Source organism: Pleurodeles waltl, chromosome 2_2, assembly GCF_031143425.1.
Source record: "Pleurodeles waltl isolate 20211129_DDA chromosome 2_2, aPleWal1.hap1.20221129, whole genome shotgun sequence".
NCBI classification, from domain to species: Eukaryota; Metazoa; Chordata; class Amphibia; order Caudata; family Salamandridae; genus Pleurodeles; species Pleurodeles waltl.
The window spans coordinates 223,858,119-223,881,608 of record NC_090439.1 but is presented as its reverse complement, the minus strand read 5'-3'; the positions used below and the strand labels follow the sequence as shown (position 1 = coordinate 223,881,608).

Sequence of the window (23,490 nt, the reverse complement as noted above, 5' to 3'; positions counted from 1 at the left end):
ATCTTCCCCTCAGAAATGCTACTCCTGCTTAACAAGGCCCTCACAGATATCCTTCTGGGCACATGGTCCAACCCCAGCACAGGGGGTCCTGTGAATAGGTTGATTGCCTGCTGCCACTGCCCCATTCCAGGCAACTCAAGGGTCCTCACACAACACCCTACCACAGAGAGCTTGGTGGTCCAAGCCTCCATGTTCCATGTAAACCCTGGCGCATTCCCTACCACACCCCTAGATAGGGAATCCAAGAGGCTGGATGTCTTGAGGAAGAATAGGTTTTCTTCCACCAGGCTGGCATTGTGGTCGTAAAAACTACATGCCTTTTGGACCGCTGCTCCCACACTTTGTGGAACACAGTTGAGAAGGCGCTACCAATGATTTTGAACGAGGCCCAGGCCATACTCTCTCAGGATGTTGTCAATTATAGAGATAAAGCAAAGTTCACTATTTGTTACGTGCTGGATATGACTTACTCACTGGACAGAGCGGTTTAATTGACGATGGCCTTAAGGCACCACGCCTGGTTGAGAACTACTGACTTTTCTGGGGATGCCCAATTATCACTTGTGGACCTGCCTTCTGATGCCTCTTGCTCCCGTCTTTTTGAAGACAAGGCGGATTCAACGCTAGATCACTTTAAGGACTGCAGGGCTACGGCCAGGTCCTTGGGCCTTTCCATGGCCGCTTGTCACCCACAGTCCACCTTTTGCTCCGTTTGTGGCCACAGAAGGGGCTTCCAACTGCGCCTTCACCCTCCCAGCCACCGCACATGCTCCCCTGCCTCTGCGTGGCCGCGGGTGTAGTATCCACAAACCTCATGGGTCAAACAGCCAATGGTTAGGCCCGTAAAACCCTCCCTCCCCCCCCCTCCCAGCAGCCACAGCATCCAAACCCTCCTAATATGTTCTCACACCATCATGGACACCCAGTTGGCTGCAAAATTCACCATCACCTTCCCCACTAGCAGTCCATAATATCAGACAGGTGGCCTTTGCAGATTGTCTGAAGGGGCTACTCCCTCCCCTTCATATCTACCCCTCCCCCTATGCCACCTACATAGGACAGGCTGACAGAGGATCACCTATCCCTTCTTTGCCAGGAAGTGACAGTTTTCTTAGCCAAGGGAGCCATAGAGAGGGTGCTGACACCAGAAGTGGGTCGTGGTTGCTATTCCCTCTACTTTCTGGTGCCCAAAAAAGACGAGTGCCTTTGTCTTAACCTAGACCTGTGGCCTTTCAATTTCTTCTTCAAGAAGTTGTTCAAAATGTTGACATTGGTTCCAGTTCTGTCTGCTCTGGATCCAGAAAAATAGATGGTAATGTTGGACTTGCAGGAAGCGTACTTCCACATCCCCGTCCTGCCTGGCTATAGAAATTACCTGAGGTTCACCGTTGGCCATGAGCATTTTCAGTTTGCTGTGCTCATCTTCGGCCTTTCCAGCTCCCCTCGGGTGTTCACCAAGGTGATGGCGTTGGTTGCAGCTCATCTGCAAACATCAGGGTGCAAGTCTTCTCTTATCTCAATGACTGACTGAGGCTGGGTCGTCTCAGGCTGTAGTCGCCCACCTTAAGACTATGCTAGGCCTCCTGCACTCGCTGAGATTCACTATCAACATGCCAGAGTTACATCTGACTCTCTCTCTCAGACGCTTCCCTTCATCAGAGCTGTTCTGGACACGGTGTAATGTCAGACTTATCGCCCAAGATGACAAGTCCAGGATATTCAGGCTATGATACAGATGTTTCAGCCTCTACTGTATTTTGGTGAGACTGACTCTGTGGCTACTGGGACTCATGGCCTCCTTCTTCCTTCTGGTGACACATGCCCACTGGCATATGCGGGCTCTGCAGTGGAACCTGAAGTTCCAGTGGGCGCAGTATCACAGGATTCTCTCCGACACAGTCCAGATCTCAGAGGAAACTACGGAGCACTTGCAGTGGTGGTTTATGAACCACAATTGGGTCAGAGGCCGAACCCTCTTCCTGACCCAACCAGCTATAGCAGTAGTGATGAATGAGTCACTCCTGGGAAGGGGCGACCATCTGGGAGAGGTGGAGATCAGATGTCTAAGGTCTCTGATGGAATCCAGACTCGACATCAGTCTGTTGGAGCTCCAAGCGATCCGATTGGCATTGAAAGCCTTTCTTCCCTCTACCAAGGAAAGACTAGTGCAGGTGTTCACAGACAACACTACCTCCATGTGGTACTTCAACAAACAGGGCAGGATGAGGTGAAAGGCCCTTTGTCAAGAGGCGCTGCAGCTCTGGACATTGCTGGAACGTTGTAGGAGACTGGACTGGCTTGTAGTGAGTACCAAGGGGTACTTGCACCTTGCACCAGGCCCAGTTATCCCTTATTAGTGTATAGGGTGTCTAGCAGCTTAGGCTGATAGATAATGGTAGCTTAGCAGAGCAGCTTAGGCTGAACTAGGAGACGTGTGAAGCTACTACAGTACCACTTAGTGTCATATGCACAATATCATAAGAAAACACAATACACAGTTATACTAAAAATAAAGGTACTTTATTTTTATGACAATATGCCAAAGTATCTTAGAGTGTACCCTCAGTGAGAGGATAGGAAATATACACAAGATATATATACACAATAGCAAAAATATGCAGTATAGTCTTAGAAAACAGTGCAAACAATGTATAGTTACAATAGGATGCAATGGGGAAACATAGGGATAGGGGCAACACAAACCATATACTCCAGAAGTGGAATGCGAACCACGAATGGACCCCAAACCTATGTGACCTTGTAGAGGGTCGCTGGGACTATTAGAAAATAGTGAGAGTTAGCAAAATAACCCTCCCCAAGACCCTGAAAAGTGAGTGCAAAGTGCACTAAAGTTCCCCTAAGGACAAAAGAGTCGTGTTAGAGGAATAATGCAGGAAAGACACAAACCAGCAATGCAACAACTGTGGATTTCCAATCTAGGGTACCTGTGGAACAAGGGGACCAAGTCCAAAAGTCACAAGCAAGTCGGAGATGGGCAGATGCCCAGGAAATGCCAGCTGCGGGTGCAAAGAAGCTTCGACTGGACAGAAGAAGCTGAGGTTTCTGCAGGAACGAAAAGGGCTAGAGACTTCCCCTTTGGTGGACGGATCCCTCTCACCTTGGAGAGTCGTGCAGAAGTGTTTTCCCGCCGGAAGGACGCCAACAAGCCTTGCTACACGCAAATCGTGCGTTTGGCGTTTTTGGACGCTGCTGGGGCCCAGGAGGGACCAGGAGGTCGCAAATTGGACCTGCAGAGAGAGGGGACGTCGAGCAAGACAAAGAGCCCTCACTGAAGCAGGTAGCACCCGGAGAAGTGCCAGAAACAGGCACTACGAGGATGCGTGAAACGGTGCTCGCCGAAGTTGCACAAAGGAGTCCCACGTCGCCGGAGACCAACTTAGAAAGTCGTGCAATGCAGGTTAGAGTGCCGTGGACCCAGGCTTGGCTGTGCACGAAGGATTTCCGCCGGAAGTGCACAGGGGCCGGAGTAGCTGCAAAGTCGCGGTTCCCAGCAATGCAGCCCAGCGAGGTGAGGCAAGGACTTACCTCCACCAAACTTGGGCTGAAGAGTCACTGGACTGTGGGGGTCACTTGGACAGCGTCGCTGGATTCGAGGGACCTCGCTCGTCGTGCTGAGAGGAGACCCAAGTGACCGGTAATGCAGCTTTTTGGTGCCTGCGGTTGCAGGGGGAAGATTCCGTCGACCCACGGGAGATTTCTTCGGAGCTTCTGGTGCAGAGAGGAGGCAGACTACCCCCACAGCATGCACAAGCAGGAAAACAGTCGAGAAGGCGGCAGGATCAGCGTTACAGAGTTGCAGTAGTCGTCTTTGCTACTATGTTGCAGGTTTGCAGGCTTCCAGCGCGGTCAGCGGTCGATTCCTTATCAGAAGGTGAAGAGAGAGATGCAGAGGAACTCGGCTGAGCTCATGCATTCGTTATCTAAAGTTTCCCCAGAGACAGAGACCCTAAATAGCCAGAAAAGAGGGTTTGGCTACCTAGGAGAGAGGAAAGGCTACTAACACCTGAAGGAGCCTATCAGCAGGAGTCTCTGACGTCACCTGGTGGCACTGGCCACTCAGAGCAGTCCAGTGTGCCAGCAGCACCTCTGATTCCAAGATGGCAGAGGTCTGGAGCACACTGGAGGAGCTCTGGACACCTCCCAGGGGAGGTGCAGGTCAGGGGAGTGGTCACTCCCCTTTCCTTTGTCCAGTTTCGCGCCAGAGCAGGGGCTAAGGGGTCCCTGAACCGGTGTAGACTGGCTTATGCAGAATTGGGCACCTCTGTGCCCAACAAAGCATTTCCAGAGGCTGGGGGAGGCTACTCCTCCCCTGCCTTCACACCATTTTCCAAAGGGAGAGGGTGTCACACCCTCTCTCAGAGGAAGTTCTTTGTTCTGCCATCCTGGGCCAGGCCTGGCTGGACCCCAGGAGGGCAGCTGCCTGTCTGAGGGGTTGGCAGCAGCAGCAGCTGCAGTGAAACCCCAGGAAGGGCAGTTTGGCAGTACCAGGGTCTGTGCTACAGACCACTGGGATCATGGGATTGTGCCAACTATGCCAGGATGGTATAGAGGGGGCAATTCCATGATCATAGACATGTTACATGGCCATATTCGGAGTTACCATGGTGAAGCTACATATAGGTAGTGACCTATATGTAGTGCACGCGTGTAATGGTGTCCCCGCACTCACAAAGTTCTGGGAATTGGCTCTGAACAATGTGGGGGCACCTTGGCTAGTGCCAGGGTGCCCTCACACTAAGTAACTTTGCACCTAACCTTTACCAGGTAAAGGTTAGACATATAGGTGACTTATAAGTTACTTAAGTGCAGTGTAAAATGGCTGTGAAATAACGTGGACGTTATTTCACTCAGGCTGCAGTGGCAGGCCTGTGTAAGAATTGTCAGAGCTCCCTATGGGTGGCAAAAGAAATGCTGCAGCCCATAGGGATCTCCTGGAACCCCAATACCCTGGGTACCTCAGTACCATATACTAGGGAATTATAAGGGTGTTCCAGTAAGCCAATGTAAATTGGTAAAAATGGTCACTAGCCTGTTAGTGACAATTTGAAAGTAATGAGAGAGCATAACCACTGAGGTTCTGGTTAGCAGAGCCTCAGTGAGACAGTTAGGCACCACACAGGGAACATGTACATGCACACCTATGAGCACTGGGGCCCTGTGTGACAGGGTCCCAGTGACACATACATATAGGCCACAAACCTATGAGCACTGGGGTCCTGACCAGCAGGATCCCAGTGACACATAACAACCATACTGAAAACATAGTGTTTTCACTATGAGCACTGGGGCCTGGCTATCAGGATCCCAGTGAGACAGTGAAAACAGTGACAAACACCCTGACATACACTCACAAACAGGCCAAAAGTGGGGGTAACAAGGCTAGAAAGAGGCTACTTTCTCACAAACGTCAGGGCATATCCCTAGTGTTTCAACAACTGGCGGGCTTTCGCAACACAATCGCAGACAAACTCAGCCGGTGATGGTTAGTGGATCATAAATGGTGTTCACCTGGAGGTTGCACAGGGTCTCTTTCAACAGTGGGGAGAGCCTTGGTAAGGTCTGTTCACCTCTGCAGAGAACTCTCACTGTCATCAGTTTTGCGCACTGGAGTTTCCAAGGTGGTGTAGGAAAGTACCATCTTCCTTGGCATGTTACCCCCATTTTTACCTGTGTCAGTATGTTTTTGCCTGTCTCACTGGGATCCTGCTGGTCAGGACCCCAGTGCTCATAGTTTGTGGCCTAATTGTGTCTGTATAGTGCTTGACTGTGTCACTGAGGCTTTGCTAATCAGAACCTCAGTACCTATGCTCTCTCTGCTTTTAAATTTGTCACTGTAGGCTAGTGACTTCATTTACCAATTTCAATTGGCACACTGGACCCACCTTATATGTCCCTAGCATATTGTACCTAGGTACCCAGGGCATTGAAGTTCCAGGAGATCCATATGGGCTGCAGCATTTCTTTTGCCACCCATAGGGAGCTCAGACAAACCCTTGCACAGGCCTGCTGTTGCAGCCTGTGTGAAATAACACCCACGTTATGTCACAGCCATTTTCACTGCACTTAAGTAACTTATAAGTCACCTGTATGTCTAACCTTCACTTGCTGAAGGTTAGGTGCAAAGTTACTAAGTGTGAGGGCACCCTTGCACTAGCAAAGGTGCCCCCACATAGTTCAGGGCCATTTCCCGTGACTTTGTGAGTGCGGGGCGCCATTACACAAACGTGCACTACATTTAGGTCAATACATATATGTAGCTTCACAATAGTAACTCTGAATATGGCCATGTAACATGTCTAAGATCATAATATTTTCCCCCCATTCCAAATCTGGTATTGGGGAGCCAAATCCATGCATCCTGGGGTTCCACCATGGACCCCCTGTACTGCCAAACCAGCTCTCTGAGGCTTGCACTACAGCTGCTGCCACCTCACAGAGAGGGTTCTGCCCTCCTGGGGTGTGAGCAGCTCAGTCCCAGGAAGGCAGAACAAAGCATTTCCTCTGATAGCAGGATGTCACACCCTCTCCCTTTGGAAATAGATGTTACAGGCTGGGGAGGGGTAGCCTCCCTCAGCCTCTGGAAATGCTTTGAAGGGCACATATGGTGCCCTTCTTGCATAAGCCAGTCTACACCGGTTCAGGGACCCCTTGTCCCCTGCTCTGGTGAGAAACTGGACAAAGGAAAGGAGAGTGACCACTCCCCTGTTCATCACCACCCTAGGGGTGATGCCCAGAGCTCCTCCAGTGTGTCCAAGACTTCAGCCATCTTGCTTTGCAAGGTGTGGGGGCACTCTGGAGGACTCTTGAGTGGCCAGTGCCAGCAGGTGATGTCATAGACCCCTCCTGATAGGTCCATACCTGATAAGGTAGCCAATCCCCCCTCTCAGGGCTATTTAGGGTCTCTCCTGTGGGTTCTCTTCAGATTCTGCTTGATAGTTTGCTTCAGGAATCCTCTGCAACTACTACTTCATCCTCTGACCTCGGATCAACCGCAGCCTGCCCCAGGAACTGCTGTAACAGCAACAAAGTATCCACAAGGGATACTCTTTTTTTTTTTCTGCAACTTCAGCTCCAGCCAGCAACTGCAACAGTTTCCACAGTATGCACGCTCTGGGGACTCCCTGTCTTCATCCTACAGCAGAAGGACCAAAGAAATCTCCCATGGGGTGATGGAGTCACTCCCCTGCTCATGCAGGCACCTTCCAAGACGACGACCGGTACCCTTGGACTCCTCTCACAGCGATGAGCATGCTCCTAAGGACACAGAGGGTGCCATCCCATCAACATAGACTGTCCTGAGGTCCTGCTGATACAATTTGAAGGAGGTAAGATCTTGCCTTCCCTGAGGGGGGTGGTACCCTGTGCTCTGCATCTTCTTCACCTCCTGAGGCCTCTGTACACTATTTGCTAAATTCCTTCGTGCACAGCCTGGCCCATGTCCCCAGCACCCCATTCTGCGACGCTCAACTAGTTGACTTGTTCTCCGGCAGCGTGGGACCTTCCTTTGTTGTGCTGCACCAACCACGTTTTGCACTTCCTTTGTCCCCGTGTCCTGGGACTCCTGTGGGTGCTGCCTGGCATCCTGAGGACTCTCTAAAGTGCTGAGAGCCCCCTCTTCCGCCTCACACAGAGTTGAGGCCCCCAGGTCCCTCCTGGGTCCAGCCAGCGCCATTTTGAGGCAAAACGGATATTTGTTGTAACCAAGGCTTGTAGGCGACTTCCAAAACGAAATCACGTCTGCAACCATCTTCATGTCGTGGGACATCTTTTGCATCACCCAGGAACCCGCCTTTGCACCCTCTTCTGGGTTGACAGGTGCTCCTGTCCTTCCTTGAACTTCTTTCGACTTCTGGACTTGGTCCCCTTCTTTTGCAGGTCTTCAGGTCCAGGAATCCAGCAGTTGTTTTTTCCAGGCTTGGTTGGTTACTGCAGTAATCCATATCACGATGTGTAGGGTGTCCTAAGGAAACTTGCAGTACTTTACTCCTGCTTTTCTGGGCTCTGGGGTGGGGTAATTTACTTACCGTTACTGTACTCTTACTCTCCCAGAGATTCTGCACACACTACACTTGTCTAGGGGGGAATTTGTGATTCACATTCCACTTTCTTAGTATATGGTTTGTGTTGCCACTAGACCCATTTTCTCTCATTGTATTCTATAGCATTTCCTATTGTTTGCACTATCCTATGACTAATTGTCTAATTTTGGTGTCTAGTGTATATATTGTGTATAATACTTACCTTACCTTAAGGGGTATTGCCTCTAAGATATTTTTGATACCGTGTCACCCAAATAAACACCTTTATTTTTGGTAACACTGAGTATTGTCTTTACTTGTGTATAAGTACTGTGTAACTATAAGTGGTATTGCATGAGCTTTGCATGTCTCCTAGTTCATCCTAAGCTGCTCTGCTATAGCTACCTCTATCAGCCTAAGCTGCTAGAACACTACTACTTCACTAATAAGGGATAACTGGACCTGGTATAAAGGTGTAAGTACCCAGGTTCTCCTACAGGTGGCTCTTGCTCGGAGATTCTTTTGTCACAAGGGAAGTTCAGGCCTCCTGTATGCCTTTCCGCCCATATCACTCCTGCCCAGATTTCTCAAGAAGATCAAGAACGACTGGGCTGAAGTAATCCTTGTTGCTTCGGATTGAACACAGAGTCTGGTATCCCAAGCTCTTGAGCATGGCCATTGACTCTTCGATGAGGCTGTCCATTCAGAAGAATCTCTGGTCACAGCAACAGGTCCTCCACCAGAACTTCTCCAGGCTTCGCCTTCTTGCACAGAGATTGAGGGAAGACAGTTGACAGCTTTCTACCTTCCTCCCAAAGTCTGTGATGTCAGCTTGGCAGCCCGGTGTCCCCCCTACAAGACAATATATGCCAAACGTTGGCATAAATTTGTGGCATGGTGTGCAGACCTCTTTATGCCCCTCTTCTCAAGTCTGTGGTGTCATCTTGGCTGCCAGGCGTCCCACCGACAAGACGGTATATGCCTGGTGTTCGCAAGAAATTGTTGCATGGTGTGCAGCTCCCTTTCTGCCCCTTTTTTTCTAAGTCCTTTCTTTTCATTCTCTCTCTTTCCCAGCAGGGATCTGCTCTAAGCACTCTTAAGGGCTGTCTGTCTGCTGTCTCTGCTTTTTCTGCAGTTGCTTGATGAGCCATCCCTCTTCAAGTCCTCTGTTGTACATAGGTTCTTGGGAGGTATACAGTATCTTTTCCCTCCTTCTCCATTTATCATGCTTCAGTGGGACCTTAATCTTGTTTTGATTTTTCTGATGTGTGCTTCCTTTGAGCCACAACATAATTGGCCTCTCAGACTACTGAGTAACCAGACAGCCTTACTCATGGCAATAACAACTGTTCAGAGGGTCAGCGAGCTTCAATCCTCCTTACCTTACCATCTATTCTTATAAACTGGTTCTTTGCACCTGGGCCTCTTTTCTCCTGAAAGTTATCACTCTTTTTCACATAAGCCAATCCATCACCTTGCTTACTTTTAAAACTCTACCTCATCCCTCCAAGGGAAAGAGGCGACTCTACCCTCTGGACCCAAAAAAGCATTGTCATTCTACCCTGACCGCACACAAGAGTTCCGGGTGGGCGACAAACTCTTAATGGGTCATGTCAGAGCAAAGAAAGGACGGACTGTGCAGAAGCGCACCATCTCAAGATGAATCGTACTCTGCCTCAAGATCTGTTACGCATTGGCCAAGAAACAACCCCCTGAGGGTTTGCACACTCCTTCCACCAGAACAGAAGCTGCGATCATTGCATTAGCACACAGCGTTCCAGCCCTAGACATCTACCAGGAAACAATGTGGACCTCATTGCACATATTTACAAAACATGACTAGACAGTCAGGTCTGTTGGGATGGATAATTTGCCTTTCGGTTCTGAAGGACTTCCTTGTGTGAAATTGATCCTCAGACCCACCTCCGGGGATGGTCTTGCTTGGATACCTATTCTAAGGTAAGGAATCTGTGGCTAGTCTCCATCAGATGACCAAGTTACTTACATTAAGGAATGCCTTATCTGGTAGAGACTATGGGGCTTATTATGACCTTGATGGAGGAGTTTCTTCCATCACAAATGTCTCCATGGAATATTATGAGATTGTAATACAGCAGGCGGGATATATGCCACATTTGTGATGGGGGAACCCCCCTCTGTCAAGGTCGTAATAAGGCCCTATATCTAGCTGAAGATTCCTTACCAACCTACCTATTCTCCCCACTCTGCGAATGAGCCCTAAAAGCTGGCTTCTCCTGATGGTCTGCTTGCTCATTCTATCAAACCCAAGCTGCTAACACTTCGTTGGCACATACGGTGCGCCTTATGGTCAGTCATCAGCTACTGCCCAAGAGTCACTTCATACGTTCACAAAGCACTGCTCTCTTGTCAGTCCTACAGGACTTTAAGGATTGAGCTGGCTCACAGGACCACCTACTGGAACATACTTCCTTGATATGTTTTAGAAAGATGAGCAATCTGTGGTTAGAAGTTTCTATTACTTATGTATGGTAACGCACTTTCTGGTAGAGACTGTAGCTAACTGCATATTGTAGTTAAGTACCCTCTTTCTGGCATGGTTACTCCCACTTTTTGTCTGCTACAAGTATGCTTTGACTGTTTTCACTGGGATCCTGCTATCCAGGACCCCAGTGATTGTGCTCTCTCCCTCTAAATTTGGTTGCTTAGGACTTTGCGCACCCCACAATTGGCATACTGGTGCCGCTATATATGTCCCTAGTATATGGTACTTAGGTACCCAAGGCATTAGGGCATGAGGGTTTTCCCATGGGCAGCAGCATGTGTTGTGGGGCATGAGGGTTTTCCCATGGGCTGCAGCATGTATTGTGCCACCCATGGAAGCCCTTGCAAAATGTGTCTGTGGGCCTGCCATTGCAGGCTGCGTGAAAAGGTGCATGCACCTTTTAACTACAGGTGACTTCACCAGATGTTTATAAGTCACCCCTATGGAAGACCCTCCTAGCCCAGAGGGCAGGGTGTAGGTACCTGTGTGTGAGGGCACCCCTGCATGAGCAGAGGTGCCCCTATGAACTCCAGTTCCATTACACTGGACTTCGTAAGCGAGAGTAAGCCATTTTACCCATGTACTTGACACAAGTCACCATCTGTGTCCAGCTACATAGTGGTAACTCCGAACCTGGGTATGTTTGGTATCAAACATGTTAGAATCATACCCCAATACTCTTGCCAGTATTGGTTGTATGATTCCATGCACTATGGGGGCTCCTTAAAGGACTCAGAGCATTGATCCTATCATTCTTCTGGTGTTTTCCGGGCCGCTGTGCTGCTGCAACCTCTCAGACAGGTTTCTGCCCTCCTGCTGCTTGACCAGCTCAGATGAAAAGAAGGCGAAACAAAGGATTTGCTGTGGGAGAGGGAGGTAACACCCATCACAGGTGTTGGTCGAGAGTGGTCCCCTTGGTCCTCCCTACCAGCTGTCCAACTTGGGAGACGGTAAGCCCTTGCCTTTCCTTGAAGGACAGTACCTGTAGGAAGTTGGCTCTGTATATACTATCTCAAAGTGAGAGAGTGTGCACAGAGTCCAAGGGTTCCCCTTAGAGGTTGATAGTGGCGGCAAAATTAGATAATACTAATGCTCTATTTTGTGGTAATGTGGTTGAGCAGTAGCCTTATCAAAGGGTAGTGTTAAGCATTTGTTGTACACCGAAACTAAAAAGAGGCAGAGCACAGCAGGCTGATAGACCATGCACCAATCCCTATATGTTTCCGGCTGTATTCTCAATGGGACGTTCAGATGCCCTTTGTGTGCAACTTCACCAATGCACCTGCTGTGACGGTGCTAACCTTTTTGTGAAAAAAAAGGTTAAGAAAAAACAATGATAAGAAACATGATGGTGGTGCACCACTCATCAACAATATCAGTTCAAAGAGTCCAGTCCTCTTGTCATGGGGATATGGTAATTCTTCTTTTATTTTCTTATTCTTCTATTTATTCTTGACAATACATAACGTTAGTGGTGACAACAGCCAACGCGTTTCGTCCTTTGACATAGAACTTCTTCAGGGCTGTAACATAACATATAATAAACATGAAGGAACAAACAACACTTACACCGTTAGCCATAATGTTTGAAACGAAAAACATGATTAAGAATAAAAGTGTCTACATGTATACAAGGACATAGATATAAATAGTCACATGACAATACGTGGACAAAATAGCTCCCAAACAATGTGACGAAAGAAACTGATAAGGGAATGTGCTAATGAATCCAGAATACCAGAAATGTCGAAAGTGTATATAGGTTTAAAGAGATACCCAGTGTGATCACCTGTTGGGCAAAAATACTAGGTGTGGAGAGTAATCATAACACATGCGTAGTAGTGTGGCAAGCCGTGAGTATCAAAAGTAAATGTACCTAGTCCATTTCTAGCTGGCTTGTAATTTTATATGTCCTCACGTCCGTAATCATAATAAATCTGGTAAAGAAAGAAGACCCATATTTGACAAATTCAAAAAGAATCACAAGGGGCTAATGCCTGTACGTCCAAAATAATTCCAGGGCTAAATCTCAGGTTCAAGCCTTAGTTCTTGGATAAGTATGTTGCACTCATTTAGTACGTTCCGTCCTAACGTAAGGACATCCGTAGTCATATTAAAATCACTACTAACAAAAGCCTCTAGTGACATGGAAAATCAAATGGGACACCAAAGTTTACCATGTTGTATAACACATTGTTAAAAAAAATTCTATCTATATTTTTGAAAAAGAGGAAGTGTTACACAATCAATGACCTCATACGAAGACAAATATCAGTTCTTTTCTGCTAGTGGTTTCAATCATACGGATAACAGCTCGGACTGATCAGTGGTGTTAGCACAGAGTCCGCCGCATATGGAAAATAGACAATAGTAAGGAAAGTGCTTTACCCGAGTTAACGAGAAAGGTTGCAGCCATTATGTCTACTAGATACTTTCAATGGCCCTTATCATATTAGGGGTGCCATGCCGAACAGGAAAAACCAGTCCGCAGCAGGCGACACTGCTTTAAATCTACTGCCACAATCGGCGTCCTGGATTATAGGCGCCTGTTACGCGGCACAGTCTTCTCCCGCAGCATCAGTCCGCAGCAGGCAGCGCAGTTTTGAAGAAACCGCCACCATCGGCATCCTGAGTTATAAGCGCCAGTAGCGCTGCTCGTCTTGTCCCGTAAGCAGGGACCCATGAGTCAACATAGACAACGGACTGATGCTAAAGTGTGACGGCCATTTTAGTACAGGCTGTATATATTCCCCCGTTGGTAGGTGGAGGATAGTCCTATAGTGAAGGGTCGGAATGGAAGACGGACAATGTGCAAAGTGTGGCGGCCATCTTAATGTGAGCTAATACGTCGTCCATAAGTAGACAATGTTCGCTAGAAAAAAGAGAGCAGCACCACCTGATTCGGTTGGTTCACACATTCATAGAAGGTTGGGGTGTCTAACAGAGATTGTCTTGTGACAGGTTGGTATACAGATTACTTATAACACATTGAAACATCACCCTAACCTTGACATTCCGTCACTTCAGTTGATGTAGGAGCATATGTATTCATGTCATTACTTATCATAATAATAGTAGAAGCAAAAAACGTAATTACAAAAAGTTATGGAATTAATTATCCGTGTGTTAAAGCACATTGACCCATCCCCCAAATCTTAACCTTCTGTATCTTCAGTTGATATAGGAGCATATGTATCCATGTCATTACTTCTCATAATAGTGGTACAAGCAGGTAGGCCTATCATATCAGGTATCGCTTCTCCCACCGAGAGACTATCAGAATATGTTGACTCTTACTTACAAATATTTGTATGTAACTTGGCTTCATTTATTAAAGACAGTAAGGATATTCTCAATGCATTTGAAGGCTTGTTGGTGGTCTTCTGCACAATTTGAACCACTGCAACCCGACAGCCGACGTGGGGCACCATCTGCATCACTTCAGGGACTCCTCTTTAGCTCCTGTGCTGCACAGCTGGTCTTCTTTGTTTACCGTCGACCTGGTCCTGCATCCACAGAAGGGTGGGCAGTGGCTCTTGCCACCACCCGGCACTCCATCACAAACTGGACTTGGTCCCCTTCTGTTGCAGGTCCTCTTTTGCTAGTATCCACCTCTGGGTTCTTCCTGTTTTGGTTGGGTCTGCACAATCCTTTTCCTAGCTCCTCCTGTTGGGTTTGAGGAAAACCAGGTATGTACCTCTGCTCTCCTGGTCCCTGGGGGTCACTCTGGTACACCTGTTGGGTTTCCGAGTTCTTCCAGCTCCCTTCTACTGATTCCACTTCCTTGGTTGAGGGGCTGCCTTCTTTTTATGATCTGTACTTAATGCTAATCTTAATGCTAATGTGTATATAATAGTGTGTTTAATTACCTCCAGTTGGGGGGACCTCCTATTACTATTCTAGTATTTGTTTTACCCTAATCAAGTACCTTTATTTTTGTAATACTGTGTGGTTCTTTCGGGTGTGATAGTGCTCTGTGACTATAGTGGTATTGCATAAGCTTTGCATGTCTCCTAGATAAGTCTTGGTTGCTTATCCCCAGCTACCTCTAGAGAGCCCTGGCTTCCTAGACACTGCCTACACTTCACTAATAGGGAAAACCTGGACCTGGTATAAGGTGACAACAGCACAGGTGCTCACCACACACCAGGCCAGCTTCCTACACATATTCCTCACTGACCCTTCCATCTCCCTGTTCTGTGAACTAGGCTCTTTTGTTTAATAAGATTTCAACTTTTAGAGATCTGCATGCTTGTTATGATCGATCTGAATATGGCTCTGTGTCTGAGGGCGAGTGTGGGCCAGAAAGCAACTGGTTGGAGCCTGTATAGGCCAGCGCTTTTCACGTCTGGTGCAGACCGACATCCCCACTGAGCCATCAGCTTCATCTGCCAGCACTCGGGGGTACTGCTGAAGATTTACTGGATCCAGTCTTACACCTGCAGGAATATTCAAAAGGTGAGAAGTCTGCGGTCAGATAGTCTCTACCAGAAAGAGCATTACTGATGGTAAGTAACTTGTTCTTTTAGAGCAGTCATCTGCTTTGGAGGTAGCTCTGTGCTATATAAAATGCCTGCCTATATTTTTAGTACATTTGTTTGCTCGCATACGTATTAGATCACTGTACAATGATGAGTCCTTTATTTCTGTGGTTTTGTGTTCCTCTTACATCTTAAAAATGTTAATTATTGTATGGTTACCTTGTAGGTTTATGCAAATGGAATCCGTAACATTGACTTACATTTTATAATTCGCAAACTGGCAGCACCAGTCATCTCTGTGCTGTTACTTGCCCTTTGTGTACCGTATCTTATTGCAGCAGGAATTGTGCCCTTACTAGGTATGTATGCAGTATTGCCTTGTTTTGGAAGAATGTGTGTTTATTAATGTTGAGAAAATACTATTGCTGTTGGGACATTTTTATCCTAAACCACCATGTTAGAATTTATTCCAGACAACATAGTGGAAATCGCAAACTGATCACTGAGCTAAGATAAAAGGAAAAAAATTCTGAAGATCCAGAGTGTTCACCATGCTATGCCAGCTTGAGTAGATTTAGAAGAACGCCCACAAATCTTGTGCTCCACAGTTCAAAGCATATTTGGAAGTTTCTGTGGGCAATGTTTCATAGTTTATTTTTACTTGTTTGACTTTACTTGTTTAAATTGCACCTTCCTGCTATGATAAGTCAGTGGTTCCCAACCTGTGGTCTGGGGACCCTTGGGGGTCTTGCAAAACCTCCTCAGGGGGTCTACGACTGCTCGGAAAATTAAATACTGTTAACAGATTAGGTCCCCAGCTTTCAGTAATGACTCAGTGGGGGGTCTCCAGATTCCAATAATGATTCAGTGGGGGTCCCCGGGTCCAATAATGATAAAGTGGGGGTCCACAGTAGTGAAAAGATTGGGAACCATTACAATAAGTGGTTCAAGTAATAACTTAATTGACAATTTTATTTTGTTGTAGTGTCGAGTAGAGTCTTAATTCACCTTATACTTGGAGTTTGACTAAAAGTTAAACCTCTTTCCTAGTCAGAAGCAAGTGTAATTTTGAGGTTGTTTGAAATAAATTGATGCACATTAATGAATCTTGAACTTTTACAGTGTGAAATTGCATTACTAAATACATTGTAATAGATACTTCCCTCAAATTCATTATGTGAACCATCCTCAAGCCCCCTCGGATCCAGAATTTTTAAAGCAGTATCATTCAGCTGTGCCAGTTGGCGCAACACAGCCTCTCCCTTTGATGATCAACACCCGTGGCTGGTGACTTCATGAGTCCTATCTTGAGCATTGTAAGTGCTGGTGGACACAGTTACATTTTTGCACCTCTCAGACATGGAAACCAGAGCTGTCATTTTGGACCCTTTTCATCATGGGTCTTAGGAAATGGTCTTCTTCCAAATCTTCAGGCATCAAGCCCTCTGCTTAATGTTGCCAGCAGAAGTCTGTAATAGATTCCTATTTTGGTTTTTTTTGTCGCTTGGGCAAAGCACATGATGTAGCTGCTTGTGAGCTTAACTCCGCTGTACATTCTAAAGTTATCCTGAAGTGGGATATGAAGCTTTTCTTGGCTGCATATAGGAGATGTGGCTTGGCGATGAATTACTGGATCAAAAGGAAGTAGCATATCCCAGCAAGAATTCAATACTCTTCCCTTGTGGAAATTACTCTGATGCTGAAGATGTAGCTGAAATCAAAGGGGTTTTTTTGTGTTTTTTTTTTTGTTTTTTGTTACTAGGGCTGAGCAGTTGCAAGCTTCGCAGCACCCAATTGTTTGCCTTTTTAGCAGCTGGAAAATGGGTTGCCTTGGAAGGTAAAAACTGGAGTCTTTTCAGAACCTGTTTGTCTCCTATTCTCATGCTGTGATTTTTGATGAAGGATACCAGGATGATACCAGTTAAACACAGAATGTGCCTTCTTCATGGAAATTGCCTTGAGCCTGTAGTACGCGAATGTTCTTGATATATCCCCTCAAACAATTTCTGGTGCCTCAGAATCACAAGTTATCTCTTCGCTAGTAACAAAAGGGGCTGAGACTTTAGATATTCAGCTGCACTGCAAGAAATGGAAATCAGTCTAGTCTCTTTACAGAAATTTGATTTACAGAAATGTATAGAAGTTCTACAGAAATCTGATAGATACTTCTAGTTGCAGATTGTAGGAAAGTACCCCATTTGGCATGGTTACCCCCTCATATTTTTGCCTGATAGTCTGATGCTAACTTGACCGAGTGTGTGCTGGGGTCCTGCTAACCAGGCTCCAGCACCTGTGATCTTTCCCTAAACTGTACAATTGCTTCCACAGTTGGCGCACCCCTGGAACACAGCTAAGTCCTGTGTAAAAGGTACCAGTGGTACCAAGGGCTGCGTGGCCAGGAAGGGTCCCTAAGAGCTGCAGCATGAATTATGCCACCCTAAGGGACCCCTGACCAAGCACATGCCCACTGCCTTTGCAGATTGTGTGTGTTGGTGGGAAGAAAAAGGTAAAGTCGACATGGCACCCCTCACTGGGTGCCATGCCCACAAACCTCTGCCTGTGGCATAGGTAAGTCACCCCTGTAGCAGACCTTACAGCTCTAAGGCAGAGTGCACTGTACCACAGGTGAGGGCATAGCTGCTTGAGCAATATGCCATTACAGTGTCTAAGACCATTCTTAGACATTGTAAGTGCAGTGTGGCCATACTGAGTACTTGGGCTGGGAGTTTGTCATTCGAACCCCACAGCTCCATGATTGCTTGAATGAAGACTGGGAAGTCTGATATCAAACTTCTCAGCTCAATAAAACCACACTGATCCCAGTGTTGGATTTATTGAAAACTGCACACAGAGGGCATCTTATATATGCCCCCTGTTTTTCACCCAGTCCTCTGTTGTACGGCTGACCAGTCTGTGACAGCCTGCCACTAACAAACACGTTTTTGTCTCCATGGGGTGAGCACCTTTGTGCTTTCTGGGGTCAGGAACAAAGCCTGCTCTGGGTGGAGGTGCTTCACATCTCCCTGTGCAGGAACTGGAACACTTGTCAGTGAGCCTCAAATGCTCCTGCCTTTTATTGCACTGCCCTAGGGCACTTCAACTAGTGCAGATGCAAGCCCATATTCCCCACCCCTGCCTAATTGAATGAGTTCTATGAGGCCATGCACCTCATTTTTTGCAGTTCGATACGCCGGCAGCTTCGTCCTATGAAGCAAGAGGCACCCATGGATCCAGTGTTGGATCTTGACCGGCCACTTCAACTTTCCCAGAATCCGGTCTCAACGCTTTCAGCGGCACCCACTGTAGGAAAGTACCATCTTCCTTGGCATGTTACCCCCATTTTTACCTGTATGTAAGTATGTTTTTGCCTGTCTCACTGGGATCCTGCTGGTCAGGACCCCAGTGCTCATAGTTTATGGCCTAATGTGTGTGTCTGTATAGTGCTTGACTGTGTCACTGAGCCCCTGCTAATCAGAACCTCAGTGCTTATGCTCTCTCTGCTTTTAAATTTGTCACTGTAGGCTAGTGACTTCATTTACCAATTTCAATTGGCACACTGGACACCCCTTATAATTCTCTAGTATATTGTACCTAGGTACCCAGGGCACTGGTGTTCCAGGAGATCCATATGGGCTGCAGCATTTCTTTTGCCACCTATATGGAGCTCAGACAAACCCTTGCACAGGTCTGCCACTGCAGCCTGCGTGAAATAACGCACACGTTATTTCACAGCCATTTTCACTGCACTTAAGTAACTTATAAGTCACCTATATGTCTAACCTTCATTTAATGAAGGCTAGGTGCAATGTTACTAAGTGTGAGGGCACCCTTGCACTAGTAAAGCTGCCCCCACATAGTTCAGGGCCATTTCCCCGGACTTTGTGAGTGCAGGGACGCCATCACATGCATGTACTACATATAGGTCAATACCTATATGTAGCTTCACAGTGGTAACTCCGAATATGGCCATGTAATATGTCTAAGATCTTGGAATTGTTCCCCATTCCAAATCTGGTATTGGGGATCCAATTCCATGCATCGTGGGGGCTCCACCATGGACCCGCAGTACTGCCAAACCAGCTCTCTGAGGCTTGCACTGCAGCTACAGCTGCTGCCCCCTCACAGACAGGGTTCTGCCCTCCTGGGGTCTGAGCAGCTCAGTCCCAGGAAGGCAGAACAAAGCATTTCCTCTGAGAGCAGGGTGTTACACCCTCTCCCTTGGGAAATAGGTGTTACAGGCTGGGGAGAGATAGCCTCCCTCAGCCTCTGGAAATGCTTTGAAGGGCACAGATGGTGCCTTCCTTGCATAAGCCAGACTACAGCGGTTCAGGGACCCCTTGTCCCCTGCTCTGGCGCGAAACTGGACAAAGGAAAGGGGAGCGACCACTCCCCTGTCCATCACCACCCTAGGGGTGGTGCACAGAGCTCCTCCAGTGTGTCCCAGACCTCTGCCATCGTGCTTTGCAAGGTGTGGGGGCACTCTGGAGGGCTTTGAGTGGCCAGTGCCAGCAGGTGACGTCATAGACCCCTCCTGATAGGTCCATACCTGATAAGGTAGCCAATTCCCTTCTCAGGGCTATTTGGGGTCTCTCCTGTGGGTTCTCTACAGATTCCGGTTGCATGTTTCCTTCCGGAATCCTCTGCAACTACTACATCCTCTGACCTCGGATCAACCGCAGCCTGCTCCAGGAACCGCTGTAACAGCAACAAAGTATCCACAAGGGATACTTTTCTTCTGCAACTTCAGCTCCAGCCAGCAACTGCAACAGTTTCCACAGTGTGCATGCTCTGGGGCTCCCTGTCTTCATCCTACACCAGAAGGACCGAAGAAGTTTCCTGTGGGGTGACTGAGTCACTCCCCTGCTCACGCAGGCACCTTCTAAGATGACGACCGGTACCCTTGGACTCCTCTCACAGCGCGCGTGTGCTCCTAAGGACACTGAGGGTGGACCCCATCGACATGGACTGTCCTGAGGTCCTGCTGACGCAATTTGGAGGAAGTAAGACCTTGCCTTCCTTGAGAGCGACAGTACCCCTGTGTACTGCGTCGTCTTCTCCTCCTGAGGCCTCTGTGCACTATTTGCTAAATTCCTGCACAGCTTCTCCCAGGTCACCAGCACTCCATCCTGCGACGCTCAACTCGCTGAGTTGTTCTCCGGTGGCGTGGGACCTTCCTTTGTTGTGCTGCACCAACCGTGTTTTGCACCTCCTTTGTCCCCGAGACCGGGACTCCCGTGGGTGCTGTCTGGCATACAGAGGGCTCTCTAAAGTGCTGAGAGCCCCCTCTTCCTCCTTACACAGAGTTGAGGCCCCCAGGTCCCCCCTGGGTTCAGCCAGGGCCATTTTGATGCAAAACTCATATTTGTCGTAACCAAGGCTTGTTGACGACTTCAACACGAAATCACGTCGTGGGACATCTTTTGCATCACGCAGGAACTCGCTGGCATCTCCCTAGGGTGCATTCCTGCAGTCTTCGAATAACTGGGGACTCTTCTTTTGCACCCTCTTCTGAGTTGGCAAGGGTTTTGACTTCTGGACTTGGTTCCCTTCTTTTGCAGGTCTTCAGGTCCAGGAATCTAGCAGTTGTTGTTTGCAGACTTGGTTGGTTAATGCAATAATCCATATCGCAAGGTGTAGTGTGTCCTAAGAAAACTTGCAGTACTTTACTCCTGCTTTTCTGTGCTATGGGGTGGGGTAATTTACTTACCTCTACTGTATTCTTACTCTCCCAGCGATTCTGCACACACTACGTCATGATTCGCATTCCACTTTCTAAGTATATGGTTTGTGTTGCCCCTAGACCTATTTTCTCCCATTGCATTCTATAACATTTCCTATTGTTTACACTGTTCTATGACTATTTACTTGTCTAATTTTGGTGTCTAGTGTATATATTATGTATAATATTTACCTCCAGAAGGAGTATTGTCTCTAAGATATTTTTGGTACTGTTTAACCCAAATAAATACCCTTATTTTTGGTAACACTGAGTATTGTCTTTACTTGTGTATAAGTACTGTGTAACTATAAGTGGTATTGTATGAGCTTTGCATGTCTCCTAGTTCAGCCTGAGCTGCCAGAACACTACTACTTCACTAATAAGGGATAACTGGACCTGGTATAAGTTGTAAGTACCCAAGGTACCCATTACAACCCAGGCCAGCCTCCTACACCCGCTGGCAGCGTCATCCCCATTCTTATTTCCGACTCCATCATGGAGCTTGATTGGCTTTGTATGGCACAGACGACGCTGGCAGGATCCTTGCCTCCTATGTCAGATCCTGAGCCCATGTTATTGGGCTAAGTTACAGTGAGGAATGGGAGGGATTGCTGGACCCTTAATGATACCATCTCCAAGACCCTTTGGACAGGTGTATAGACTTGGGTGAAGCCAGCGGACTGGATACTTCTCCAGATCCATGCTTTACCACTTACCGTGGCTACGGAGGAGGGAGATTCCTATTCCATGTTGGTGAGAAGATCAGCTGTGGCCTTGAGTTGCCTTCGGTGGCTGTCACAACTGACCTTCTGAAAGAGGTGCTTTAACCTTGAGCTTCCCCCTCAGAACCGATGCTTCCCTTTAATGAAGCCCTCATGGATGTCCTACTGGGTACCTGCTGAAAATCTAGCACAGGGGCTGCTGCCATCGCTCCGCTCCAGAGGACCCAATGTTTCTCACACAGCAGCCCACCCCTGAGAGCTGGGTTATCCAATCCTCCACTTCCTAGGATGCTCTCTCCTTCCCCACCCCCCAGATAGGAATTCCAAAAGGCTGGATACACTTGGGAAGAATATTTTTTCTGACACCAGTCTAGCATTGTGGTCCCTGAACACTGCATGCCTTTTGGGCTGGTATTCCCATACACTGTGGGATACGGTTGCACAAGTGCTGCCACAGGTCCCGGAGGAGGCCTGGGTTGTACTCTCCCTTGGCGCTCAAGTGATTGAGGATTCTCGAGTTACGGCCACGTTCCTTAAGCCTTGGGGCTGCCCCTCATCCCTCTCAGTCTGCCCTTTTCCCCTTATGTGGCTACGGAAGGGGCCTCCAACCACGTCCATTCCCGGCCAGCCACCGTGCCAGGCGTGCCGCCCAGTCGAGGGTGGGGGATCCATCTACCTCGTGAACCAGTGAGCCAGTGGTCTGGACAGTGCAAAATCCCCCATTCAGCAGCCTCTGAGCCTTCCTAGTCGGACTCTCCACCTAGAGCCAGTCGGAGGCAGTATCTCCCACCACTTGCTCCGCTGGCAATCCACCATGTTAGACAGGTAGTCCAGAGGGGCTACATCCTCCCCTTCAATGCTACTCCTCCATCCATTCCACCATCCTACTATCGGATGATAGAGGATCACTTATCTCTTCTCCGACAGGAAGTTACGGCTGCCTTGGCGAAGCGAGCCATAGCAAGGGTTCCCATGGCAGAACTAAGTTGTTGCTATTTCCGCTACTGTCTGGTACCTAAAAAGGACAAAGGCCTCAAATCGGTCTTAGTCCTTTGCTTCCTCAATCTCTTCCTCAAAAAAAGGGAAGTTCAGAATGCTCACTCTGGCTCAGGTTCTGTCTGCCCTGGACCCAGGAGACTGGATGGTAGGGTAGCATTTGCAGGACTTTTATTTCCATATTCCCATTGTTCCTGCTCAGAGATGTTACTTGCGGTTCACAGTGGCCACAAACACTTTCTATTCACCATTCTTCCCTTTGGCCTTACCAGCACTCCTTGGTTGTTCACCAAGGTGATCGAGGTGGTTGCAGCTCATCTGCACAGATCTGGGGTTTCAGTCCCCCCCCCCCCCTCCCATCTGGACGACTGGCTATTAAAGACAGGCTCGCCCCAGGCTGTTGTCTCCCACCTCCAGACTATGGCCGACCTCCTGCATGCGCTGTGGTTCACTATAAACGTGCCTGACTCCCTCTCAGACGTTCCCTTTCATCAGGGATGTTCTAGACACAGTGCCGTTTTGGCCTTATCCTCTCAAAAATCGAGTCCAGAATATTCAGGCTATGTTCCCAATGTTTCAGCCTCTATTCTGGATTTTGGTGAGAATGACTCTGAGGCTACTGGGCCTCATGGCATATGCGTGCTCTGCAGTAGGACCTGAAGTTCCAGTGGGCGCAGCATCAGGGGAATCTCTCCGACATGGTCCAGATCTTGGAGGGAACTGCGACAGACCTGCAGTGGTGGTTGTCCAATCAAGATTGGATCAACAGCAGATCCCTCTCCCAACCAGATCTCACAGTAGTGGCAGATGTGTCACTCCTGGGATGGGGCGGCCGCATGGGAGAGGTGGAGATCAGAGGCCTCTGGTCTCTGGCGGAGTCCGGGCTCAACATCAACCTTTTGGAGCTCCGGGCGATCTGACTTGCATTGAAAGCATTTCTTCCCTCTTGTTCACCGACAACACCACCGCCATGTGGTACTGCAACAAGCAGGGCGGAGTGGGGTTGTGG

The 23,490-nt window shown here is 48.1% G+C and overlaps 1 protein-coding gene across 1 annotated transcript in view; it reads left to right on the top strand.

Annotated features, from left to right (window-relative positions):
• Positions 1-23,490, top strand: part of MARCHF6 (membrane associated ring-CH-type finger 6) — a 1,058,737-nt gene that overhangs the window by 919,729 nt on the left and 115,518 nt on the right. The window contains exon 24 of the mRNA XM_069219690.1: positions 15,271-15,403. Within this exon, the coding sequence (XP_069075791.1) occupies positions 15,271-15,403 (133 nt within the window). The remainder of the gene's footprint in view (positions 1-15,270; positions 15,404-23,490) is intronic.